The sequence below is a fragment of the Cynocephalus volans genome, chromosome 12 (assembly GCF_027409185.1).
Source record: "Cynocephalus volans isolate mCynVol1 chromosome 12, mCynVol1.pri, whole genome shotgun sequence".
Taxonomy (NCBI): Eukaryota; Metazoa; Chordata; class Mammalia; order Dermoptera; family Cynocephalidae; genus Cynocephalus; species Cynocephalus volans.
In genome coordinates, this window is record NC_084471.1 from 97,039,789 (window position 1) to 97,052,280 (window position 12,492).

The 12,492-nt window shown below is 41.9% G+C and overlaps 1 protein-coding gene across 1 annotated transcript in view; it reads right to left on the reverse strand.

Annotated features, from left to right (window-relative positions):
• PTPRO (protein tyrosine phosphatase receptor type O) overlaps positions 1-10,774 on the reverse strand; it is a 239,063-nt gene extending 228,289 nt beyond the window's left edge. Inside the window, exon 1 of the mRNA XM_063115709.1 lies at positions 10,370-10,774. Coding sequence (XP_062971779.1) covers positions 10,370-10,774 — 405 coding nt within the window. The remainder of the gene's footprint in view (positions 1-10,369) is intronic.
• Positions 10,775-12,492: the final 1,718 nt, after the last annotated feature.

The window sequence follows — 12,492 nt, forward strand, 5'->3', positions numbered from 1 at the left end:
GTGAGAGAGAAAAGAAAAAAAGTTAGTTTAAAATTTATTTTCAATTAGATATTTTCAAGTTGTAGGGCCAAGAAAAGAACACATTTTTAGATTTTAAGAACTCAGGAAACTTTGTTTTAAAAGTTAAAGTAAATTAAATGCACAGTCCATAAGATGAATAACAAATGATCAGAAACCATGGCTTTTAATTCATTACAGATGGGAATTCATCACACAAGAGAATCTATTTATTACTTGGGCACCCATCATGTGTCCTCAGTGGTTAACTCTGACTTAGTAAAATAGCAAGAAAAAAAGTGTGAGGAACCTTATCTTGATGTCTAAAAGAGTTCATTTTCACTTGAGGTAATATAACCTGTTACCTCGACAAGAGCAATTGAAGCACGTCTTTAGATCATCTCCTCTTTGTGATGCCAGTGCCTGCCAGCCCCTGATTCACACATCTGCCTGAGACCCTCCCTCCTAGCTCATCTCACCATGCACCTCTGTTCCCTGCCCTTGCACACCTGCAGCCTGCTCTTCCTCTGTCTTGAGTCTGTCCCAGACCTTCTGTTTGACCTCTCTCACCCCATTTATTCGTTCAACATTCATTCAACAAATATTAACTGTGCATCTGCCATGTGCCAGGCATTCCTCTAGAAGCTAAGAACATAGCAACGAACAAAATGGAGACAGCCCTTGCTCTCATGGAACCTATAAGCATCCAGTAGGAGCCAAGGAATAATAAAGATACAATGTTACATAGTGAGTGATACATTCTCTGAAGAAAAAGAAACCTGGGTCAAAGTGGTGAAATTTTAAAGTGATGGGGTGGTTTCAGATTGGCTATTCAGGAAAGATGCTGAGCAGAGACTGGAATGAAGTAAGATCTGCATTCATAGCGTATTGACTAGGTACCATGCATTTCCCTCACACTAGCATTCCCAGCTCCTTACCACGGTTCATCATGGGCCCCCGTGGGGAAGAATGAGATCTGTCTTCCACCCAACCACGTAATGTGTCCATAAAAGAGAAAAAAAGGTCAATAGGCGGAAAATGGGGGCGGGTGTAAATAGCTTAAAGTGGTATGATGGAGGACTGGGGACAGGACAATGAGATGACAAGCTTCCCACATTTCATCTTTATAAGCCATCAGGTCTGTTGGCAAAGCAGTTACTCATAATATGCCTGAGAGCAGGAACAGTCACCACATATGCTCTGCTAAAACCAAACAGAAATAGGAGAATATGTGAAAGCTACAACTGGAAAGAGTTCATCTGAAGACCAGACCAAACAACAATTTAAAGAAATAAATCAAAACTGTTATCCAAAGGTGGAACAGCCCCTTCTCAGCTGCTGGTAATTTCACCATTTATGACTAATTGGCAGTGATTTCAGAGACAAGATGTATCCATGCTGTAGACGCTCCCTGCCCGTTAGTCACTGACATCATTTGCTCCTGACATCCAGCCATTGACATGGTCATGGATCAACGATCCAGGACCACAGTGGCAGATGACCCTCCTTCTGATATACTACTGGAAGGTCAAAAGTAGCCTGATGCTGGACACAGTATCTACACTGGTCACCCCACTTCATCTTGTCATTATCACAAGAAAAAGGGTGAGCACAGTACAACAAGATATTTTGAGAGACACAGTCAGACCACATTCGCATAATTTTCATTACAGTATATGGTTATAATTGTTCTATTTTATTAGTTATTGCTGTTAATCTCTTACTGTGCCTAAGAAATTAAATGTTGTCATAGGTATGGGAGAACAGGAAAATCACAGTAGATGGAGGATTTGGTACTATCCACAGTTTCAGGCATCCCCTGGTGGTCTTGGAATCTATTCTGCGTGGATAAGGGGGGACTACTGTACACATGGTTATTGTTCTGCCTTCTTGACTTTGTTTTGCCTGTTCTTACTGTACTATTTCTGCCCCTCTCTTCATTGCTGAACATAGCATATATTGAGTGCTTACTGTCTCCTAGGCACTGTTCCAAGTACTTTGTGGCCATATCTCATTTATTCCTGACAATAGTCCTATGAGATAAGAATAACAGTTCGCCAAAAGGAAACGCAGAGAGGTGAAATAACTTCCCCGACATCCTACTGTGGTAAGGGGTACAGCCATGACAGCTGATATTGAAATTGGGTCTCTCTGACCTGATGCCTTTGCTCTTAACAAATAAGCAACCCCTTGCTTCCTCCTCATCGTCCAGAGGCGTGCTGCTGCACCTCCCATGCTCCGCAGAGACCAAGAGCCCACCTAAGTCCCAATCCAAAGATATTCCCAGACCTCAGCTCGCAGGACCCCTCTGTTGGATGTGATGCTGCGGGCTAATTCCTCCACTTGACATTTGCTAGACTCTGGGATTCCTGGATTCTGCTTTCCTCTTGTACCTCTCTGGCTGTGCTATCCTCATCTTCTTAAGTTTCTTACTTACCTGCCATTACATGCTGGTGCTCCTCGAGACTCCAGCCTGGCCCACTGCCCTGCTCTCCCTTTTTCTCTGCTGGCACATCCCAGTCACATCCCAGGCCTGCCATCTCCCCTGGACTTCAGACTCATATCCTGTTTTTTTTTTTTTTTTTTTTTTTGTTTTTTAGGTGCTTCAAACTCAAAGGTCTAACACTAAACCCATCATGTTCTGTATCAGTCAGGGTCCCAACAGGACACTCAGAGGGGGAATCACAGAGAATTTAATGAAGGGACTATTAAAGGTGTGGAGCAGGAATAATGGTACAAAGCAGGGATGGAAAAGTACCCAGGGACTAGCAGCACTGAGAAGCTATTGCCATCGAGGGACAAGAGGAGAGAGCTCTTTCTGGAGCTTGGCCAAAACTTTAGCCTTGTAAGAGGGGCTGCATGTAGAATTGCAAGAGGAAATAAGGCACTGCTCTACATGGGGGCTGGCCAGGGTGGAGACTGGGGGAATAAGTGCTTTGATTTCTTTCTCCTTCTACTCTTCTGCTAGTGACTCCTATTGGCCAATCTCACTAGAAGCCAAAGGGCACTGAAGAAGCAGTCCCTAGAGGGAAGTTCCTGGCACTGAGCAGTGTAGAGAAAGAGGTAAGTTGATCTTGAGGGGAACAAAGACTGTCCAGCACACATGGTATCTTAAGATCACTATTCTCCCAGGTAAAGGGGTTGGTTACATGAAAATTACTCTAGACTTTTCTCTCTCCCCAATTTCCCACATCTAATCGGTCTTTCCAACTTAGTTATTTTTCAGCATTATCTCTTTTCCTTTAGTCCCTTTTACCATCATCCTAGTGTCAATTATCATCTCTTACTGGACCATTATAATAACCTACTAGTTGTTGTCAGTGTAACTACCTAGTCAGTGTAACTACCTCCAGACTTGCCCCACATTTGAGATAGGCTTTCTTGCAGGTGAAGAGCTCTATCTAAAATGCAAACATCAGCCCATTGATGCCTTGTTTAAACCCTTCAGTGATGCCTCTCCACCTAGAGAATAAAGATCCTACTTTCTGGCACAGCATACAGAAGTCTCCCTGATCTGGTTCCTACTACTTCATTTTCTTCTGCATACATTTGAATTTCCCTAAACACTTAGGCTTTTTTGCAACCCTGGGCCTTTGCTCATGCAACTTTTCCTACCTAAATATCTATATTTTTAAACCTAACATGTCTATACTTTAGGACTCAGCTCAGGCATCATCTTAAAAGAAATTGTTTCCCAGTCCACCATAGTTGTGCCTCTCCTCCACCATCCCATATTTTCCTCTATTTTTAAAAAAAATCTGCCCACATTTTAATGACATTTTACTTTTCTGTGTCTATGGTCCCACTATATCATTTGCAGGAATTCAACTACATGTTATCCACTCCTGTACCTACAATATGTAGTATAATTTCTGGCACATAATACATGCTCAATAAATGTTTGATTAAATGAATAGAATGGGGCAGTAAATCATTATCCAGGAAACAAAAGACAGACAATATTGAAAAAAAAAATTAGCTTCTTAATGTTTCTACTTTGACTTTGGGGAAAGACTGGTTGGCAAAAAAATTTATAGGGGCCGAGCCCGTGGCGCACTTGGTAGAGTGCAGCGCTGGGAGCGCTGCGACGCTCCCGCCGCGGGTTCGGATCCTATATAGGACTGGCCGGTGCACTCACTAGTTGAGTGCCGGTCACGAAAAGGACAAAAAAAAAAAAAAAAAAAAATTTATAGAATGCTTGTTCAAGGAAACTGAAAGACAAGGAAAGATTAATTACAAATTAAAGCCAGGATCCAAAAGCAAGAATGCTAGAATTAATTAAAATAGAATCCTGATTGAGAAAGTAAGTACCAGGAGTTGGGAACCAGACTTCAGATAGGAACAAAGATACAAAGGGCACTGAAGATTCTTTGGAACTCTCTGACATCTGGTTTGTACATACCAATCACAAGTTCCTGTGGGTGGAGCCAAGAGGGAGTCATAATCTGGATCAATTAAGAGGCCCAGAGCTCATCTCTGGTATGGGTTAAAGGTAAAGAGAACCAGGGACAGAAATTCCTCTGCACTTAATTCAGCCAAAAGGGGGCTAATAAAGAATGAACAGTAAGGTGTGGTAGACTCATGGTGATATTTTATCACCCACATACTGATTTTTAAAAGTCAGTAGACAGATGAGAAAAACAAAACAAAACAGAAGTCTCGGTTATCTGAGAAACAACTAAATGAGATAACACAAAATATAGAAACATTCATTGATTAAATCTCATATAGATTACTATAAACAGATACAGTTCTGGCTTTGGATCCCCACATTGTAGATAAATTACATTCCTATGCTTTTTATTTGCTAGTAGAGTTACAAAATTATCAGTTTAAAAACAAGTTCATTTGGTTTTAATTTACTTTAACACAGAAACAGTTTTGTTAGAAAAATGAATTGCACAGCATTCCTACTTAGGAAGAGTGAAAAAACCAAATAAATGAAGAGTATTTTATACGGAAACACATTTATTTGCATATAAATAAGAGGATGACAGTATATTTGTTTTCATCAAACTTTCTTCATTTCATTCTCTAATTATTTCCATATTCATTTTCTTACAGAAATTACCATGAACATTTATAATTTGTAACACTACTCTCAAGCTTCAAGTCCTATTTCCAATTCTGATTCTCTGTTTCTGAAATATTTTTCCAAGCATATGTAATTTTTCTTTCTTTCATCTCAATTTCCTGACAAAAAGAAAAGGAAAGCCTTTTATCAAGAAACCTCTATAACCTTGCTTCAAACATCCTCGGTTTGGTGGTTTAAAAATATTCAGAAGAAAAAGGAGCTGGCTTTAAGTAACTCGAATGTCTAAGGAAAGAAGAAAATTTTACTGGAGAATTAGATTCTGAAAGTGTTGAGGACGATTTTCTGACATAGGAGTAAGATATAGATGTACTTATAGAAATAAATTCTACAGCACTATGTGCAGAAGGGGGAATAAAAATCTAAGGATTGGTGCTCTGGAGACCTAGGACAAGCTTGGGAAAGGGAAACATTAGGAGTAATTAGTGATCACAGATTACACGAGAGGTGTTTAAGGGAGTTATTCATATATTCTTCATGGGTGGTAGAAACCATATGGAACCTGCTGGAGGCAGTAGCACCAGGAGAGAAGAGACGAGAGTCTTCGGATCCTGCCTCCAGCTGCATCTCACCCGCTCTCACTCTTGCTTACTTTGCTTGTGCCACATTAACCTTGTTTTGGCTCCTCAAATCAACAGTGCTAGTGCACAAAGAAGTCTCTCACATGTTTATTTAAGAAAAAAGAGCTGATACCAATGGGTCTCTAAGACTGCTATAGAAGAGTTCTTTAAATCATTGGATTACGACCTTGTAGTAAACACCACCATAGGTATAACCAAGACCGGGGTATAGAGAAGGTTTTGTCTCTTAAGGGCAATGTTCTGGCAAAAAATTAGAGGGACTTCCCGTACTAGGAATGCAGAAATCTTGGTCAGTCCTGCTTGGTAGTGGTCATTGGAGAGTGGTGATATGGAAGAGGAAGCAAAAATATTACCTGCATATGTTAGTGTTGGCTGAAATTATAGGTCATACATATAGGTAAGGAAAACATATCTCCTAGTATGTCAATTGCTACTTTTTAACTAATAATATTAAACAGCAGATGAGGTAACAGTGATGATTAAATGAGCAACTGAGAGTATTACATTTTGGGAGGTAAATAACATGTAAGTACCTTTGTTCATAGTTTTAATAATACCATAACATAAGTGATTGGTAAAACTTTTACTGTTTTTAATGTAATTAGTGCACTGTACTTATGACTGTCTAACTTACACAATCATCATTTTCTCATGTTTTCCTTAAAGGTGTGTTCAGAAGTCAATATTACAATATTTCACGATTCTCAGTCAGAAGCTATTTGTATAATGCAGACAATCTGAATTCTGCTATTCAGTTTCTATTATGTGCCTAACACTACATACTAGGCACAGTGGAAGGCAAAAAATTACAATTGACATTCCTTTATTTCAAAAATATTTACAACGTATGTGGAGTAATTAGAGGAAAACACTTAATAAGCACTTCATTGCATCGGGTTATGCTTCTGAAAATGCACCACCACTGAAACTGTGTACTGGAAGCATTAAATTAGGGAGAAAATGAGAAATAGATATCTGTGGTCATTGCTCTCAAGCCTTCTCCTGTGCCACACTGATACCAATCACCATATTTTATATAGATGCACCAGTCACATCCAACACCAAAGATTCTTTTGCAAACCCTCAAGACTCAGGAGTCAATCTGCTTATGAGTTTAAATACCTTTAGGTTGAATAATTAGACACCTTTAAATACCTTAAATACCTTTAAGTTGGATGTCTCATGTAAAAGGGTCTCTCTAAAAGACTGGCAATATCATTTATCAAAGGAGTCAGAGGAGTTAAGGGTAACAAACTTCATTGTGAGAAGGATGGTCTAGACTGCTCCAGAAAAATGGAAGAATTACGGTTCATCTGCCAACACTCCATAATATCAGCATGAAATCTCAACAAGAAAAGTGAACCTTCCTCTGTGTGGGTGAGAGAGAGAGAATAAGAGGAGTAGGAGGACAAGGAAGAAAGACACAGGGAATGGCGAAAGGACGACAGTCTGTGGGTGGAAGTGGGTATTTCTCCTGGATAAAGAGTAGTACGGCCAGGATAATAACACTCATGCTTTATAGAATTAAACATAAACCTCTTTTGGAGAATACAATATTAAGGTCCTTTTCAAATTTAATGTTCTTTGATGATATCCCAGATAAGAGCAGAAACGGAAGGAAATATAGAAAGGAGGTTAAGAAAGAAAGGAGTCTATGTGTTTATTCCAGTTGACTACTAGTAGACTCAGGAAGGGAAGACTTCAAATTCCTATGATATCATAAGCTGCAATTTGCATCTTAGTTGACAAGGTACTGGTATCAAGTGAACTGATACAGGCAGCTGTTGTTAGGGAGAGGTTTAGTAAAGACAGAACACGTGAGGAAAGTTTCATTGTTTTCACTGGGAATTATGGGGACTCTCCCAAACAAGAGGGAGACTCACCAGATAAATACTCTACTTGCATTCATAGATATTTAGAAGACTCTGAGATTGGTAGTCCCCCATGTGATAACAGAATTCTACTTTTGTTCCTGTATTTATATATACACCATCAATATTGATATGAAATTAAAATTTGTCATGACCAACATTATGTTTATGTGACACCAGTTATGCAGATATTAGCCTCATACTATGTGGTGGATGATTTAGACAACATGAGATACCCGATTATGTGTGCACATCAGTAAGCCATGCATAAGGGATGATACACAAAGACTTCCATGGCCAGTTACTGTTAAGCTCCTTCAGTGAAATTGGTTATAGCCATTCACATAGGTTCAAACTTTCACATTTTCTCACCACTTATGTACAGCTGCTTGTTTCTGAGTTGTGGAAAATGTAAAATTATAAAGTCTCATACTTAAATTTCTCTACTTATGGTCCTTAGAGATTTTTACTCTTATATGGAGTATACTCATATGGAGTAGTGAAAACTTTATTGACCATAATGAAAACTATGGAGATTTGGGGGTGAGGGTGTGGGGGTGGGGGAATCGTTTGTTACTGACTCAGCACACATGCACCTTTTTCAATTTTATCATCGACATATGGTTGACAATTTGGTATTTAATAATAGATTTTTTTGTGTGTTCCTATCACCACCTGCATGATTAGAGCTACTTCACTGGCACTTATTCAGGCCCTGAATTCAAAAACATCTCCAAATTATAAACAGTTTATACTATGTGTTCAATGCACCATGTAATATACTATCCCCTAAATGTAAGACATTACACTATGTGCCTAATATCACTTTGAACAACTCTTGTCAACTGTAACAAAATAGGATTAAATAAAATGACATGTGAAGTATGTAAAAGACAGGCACATATTTATGTGTATATATATATTTTTCTTCCTCGTGTATTATATTCAAGTGACAAAAATAGTACACTTACATAAAATAAAGAGTAGTAATTTTCCTTACAAAATTATTTGTTCAATTACAATCATACTTCTTTAAACAGCAATCTTTGTCAGTGTATTTACCGTATGATGCAGTTTACCATGACTGACATTTACCTGAAAATGTTTAGGAATATATCTATTATGCAAAACAGGGTGAACCTCTGTTACAGTCACTAAGATTACCATTTTTCTATCACTGATTGCATTTTCTCATTTCAATATTGAATTTTGAGTCAAATTTTTGACAATATTTTATATTTTAATTGAAGCAGTCTACCCCTATTCTAAAACCAATCATTCTCTCATTTCTGGAATCGTCAGTCATTATGAAAAACTCAAGCAAAAACCTGCAGTAGTGCCAAAGGTTAGGTTTTAATTTGATGTGGTACATATAAGTCCTAGCTGTTACTCAGTAAAACGTATGGTAACTCAGTTTCTCATTTGGGGCTCGTAAGTATCGCATAGATACAACAGTCGTGACAGAGTTCAACAAACAGAAAAACGAATAATAGGAAACGTAATAAGTCTAACACATTTGTAGTAGGTACTAAAGAACAACCTCCTACAGTGAAAACAGCTGAATTTATTATGACCCAGATTTTAAAATAAAGAATTATTGATAACTTAAAAAAATGTAAAGCATATTAAATATAATTTAGAATCTTACTTATGAGCTCTCTTGTTCTTTCTCTCTGAAACTATTTTTCCTATTTTCTATTGAGATAAATGGACATGTGGAGTATTTAAATTAAGGTTGTTTTTAATCCATTGATTCCGTTCCGCTGTATCCTTGTCAGGCATTCATAATTAATGGTGCATAGAAGCAAGAAGGGACTCTTTAATGAGAAAATACAAGCACCCATTATCATCCATTTCCAGGGTAGGTATCACCGTGGTGCTGAAAGGATAGCTCCAGGTCACCTGTCATCATTTTTGAGTTGCTTTGCGGAGAAGGGAGAGAAAGGACTAGTGACAGAACTAAAGTAGACCCAAATGCACCCGAGTGATAGACAATCACTTGACGGCTTCACAGCACCTTCCAAGAAAACATCTGGCTGACATTTCTTCAAAAAATTTTATGTGCGGTACAGTTGTCAATCCAGGAATTTTTTTAAAAGGACAGCCCTTTTCCTGCTCGTTCTTCTCAAAATAAAAGCCCCGAGCGAGGCAGCCCATCCCAGAGAAGAAAGAAAAACTTAATTGTATATATTTGTCTACCGTTACATTTAGAGGTAGCAGCCTCTGTAAATACAGTGGAGAAAGTCTAGAGACTTTTTAAAAGGAATTGTCAGGGTGGAGATGAGACTTGGGGACAGGCATCGTCACCAGGCTCCATCTGACACTCGTTATTCAAGAAACGTCCTCGACCCACCCCTGCCGGTCCATTTGTGGCCGGGGAGCTCGGCCCGCCCCTCCCCCGCTGTCCCCTCCCCCGCTGCCCCCTCCCCCAGCGTGTGACTCCAGCAAAAGGGAAAGTAGGACAAAGCAGTTGCACGCTCCGCTGGTCGGGGCAGGAAAGGTTAAGCGGCGCGGGGGTGCAGCCGAGACCACAAGGCAAAGTGACCTCATTTGGTCTGGGCAAGCCCCGTGCAGCAAGCAAGCCCCCCTTTGATGGGGGCATCGGCGGCGGCAACAGCGCACAAAGGGCGAAAGCGAACTTCCCTCCTTCTTCCACCCGCATCCCTCGAGCCCAGCAGGCGCCCGCAGCGCCGGGACGACAAAGCGTGCTCCGGGCTGCACGGCCGGCGCTCCCCGCCGCAGGGCCACCGCGTCCCGGGCGCACGGCTGCCGCGCGGCAGGGCGAGGGCGCCGGGGCGCGGGGGCCGAGGGTGGGGGAGCTCCCCTACCTTGAGCAGCACAAAGAGCCCGAGCAGAGGCAGGAGGCGGCGGCCGCCGCGCGTCCTCGGGGGCAGGTGCCCCATCGCGGCGCGGACGGGGACCCGGGGGGGACGGCGGCTCACAATGGCGACCTGGGGCTGCCGCTCAGACCGCGGGCGCCGAGGCTGCTCCGGGCGGGCGCATGCTGCCTTCCCGGTCCCCCTGCGCCTGCCGCCCTTCCTCTCCTGCGCCCGGGGTCCTCCCAGGACGTGCCAGGAGCTGCCGTTCTTGATGGCCAAGGGTGGAGAGGTGGGGACTGGAGTGGGCGAGGCTCTGGGCTGCCCAGGAGGCGCGGGGTCCGCGTGGTGCGGGACAGGCGGGAGCCCTGGTCCTCTAGCAGCGACGGACACTCGCACTCCGGGCTGCAGACTCATAAAGTGACAGCGGCCTCCCGACCCTCCCACCGGGGTCCGCCCGCCGCCGCCTCCTGCCGACAGCCCCCGCGGCAGGCTCCGCCTCGACCCTGCCCACAGCCTCGGGACTCGGGACTTCTGGGGGCGCTCTCTGGCTCCTCTGCAGCAGTCCGGGGGCCGGATCGCAGTCCCCTCTCAATCTTCCCACACTTGCCCTCAGTTATGTCACAGAGACCCCGTAACCCGTGGCTGTGATTGCAGAGAGGGAGAGGGCGGGCTGCGTGCGTGCGTGCGTGTCACGGGGACGGTGCTTCCCCCGGTTCCAATCCCTCCAGCCCATCTAAACACTGTCACCCTCTCCGTCCCACGCTCTCCTAGGAAGAAATAGGACAACTATACACGTTTTCCATTTGAAATCAGGAAGTCCTGTAAATTTCAAAGACGGTCCTTTGACACCAAAGTCTGTCCGGTCACCTGAAGCTGAATATAAAGTGGGGAAAAAATCACAATATTTTACCTATATTTATAAACCCGTATATGAGGGTACTTCAAAAAGGGCGTAGAATTAATAGGAATCTTTTCATGAGCTTTTTGAAGACCCTACGTATTTTTTTTTTAATAACAATTCTGAATTATCTGTGAATAATTAGCCTGGGACCTTTTAGACTCACAAACAATGACTTCTAAGCTGTGTGTCTCCAGTCTACGTATCTGTCCCATTTGCTGTTATGTGTATATTTTGAAAGGTAAGTCTGTCCAAATAAACTATGGGGTGCACGGTGAGGATATAAATCATTTTTTATTATCATGTAAATGAGTCTCCCTGTGTCCTGCCAATGATGGAACTTCCTACGTATCCTTGAGACATGCTTGGGCTCCAGGAGACAGGAAAGGTCACCTTCGTCGTGAATGTAGGAGTTCAGACACTAACTTTTTCCCACAGCTAGGGAGTGGTGACCTGAAAAAGGACCGACCCAGGGCTATGTTTACTCAGCCTCTTGCTAGGTGAGCAGTGGCCAAGCACGAATCATTTGGTTGTTTTGTGTATGTGTTTCTGAGAAAGTTTTAGGCTGAGTATATTCACACGAGTGTACATGCTTACTGAATGTTCAGCTGCGTACAAGTATAGAATAATGGTCTGTGAGAGTATTATCTTTGGTGTCTTCCTTTAGAAGATTCTTTTGTTTTTACCTTCTTCCCCCTCACTTTAGTGCCCTTATGCCTGTCCTTTGTTGGCCTGGACTTTCCCTTTCTCTTGGGAAAATATGAGTTGCTTCTCCCTCCCTCTGGTCAGACTCATGGGCTATCTGAAAATGTTATCTTTGGGATTGCTCTTGTAGAGACTTGGGTTTGGTATGTTTTCCTTTTATTCTGAAGTTCCTGAAAGAAGCATTCTATTCCCACCCACCCCAAAAACTGGCTCCAAAGTGATCTAATCTCTAGAACTAAAGATATGTTTAGGCTGGTGGCAAAATCAATCACACCAACAGGATACCAACAATTTCTCTTTTGAATAGAGTCTGGTTTCAAAGTGTGTGCATGTGTGCTGTGAATTATGAATATACATGAGGATATTTCTGTGTGTATGTACATGTATATATACATGGGTATAGGCTTGCCTGGTGTATGTACGGCATCAGAAAGCAATTATGATTATTCATTAATCTGGTAAGTGCAAAAAGAACTTTCACAATAATAAAATCATATTTTGCTAGGTCTTTCTATTTTTTTCTTAGTCA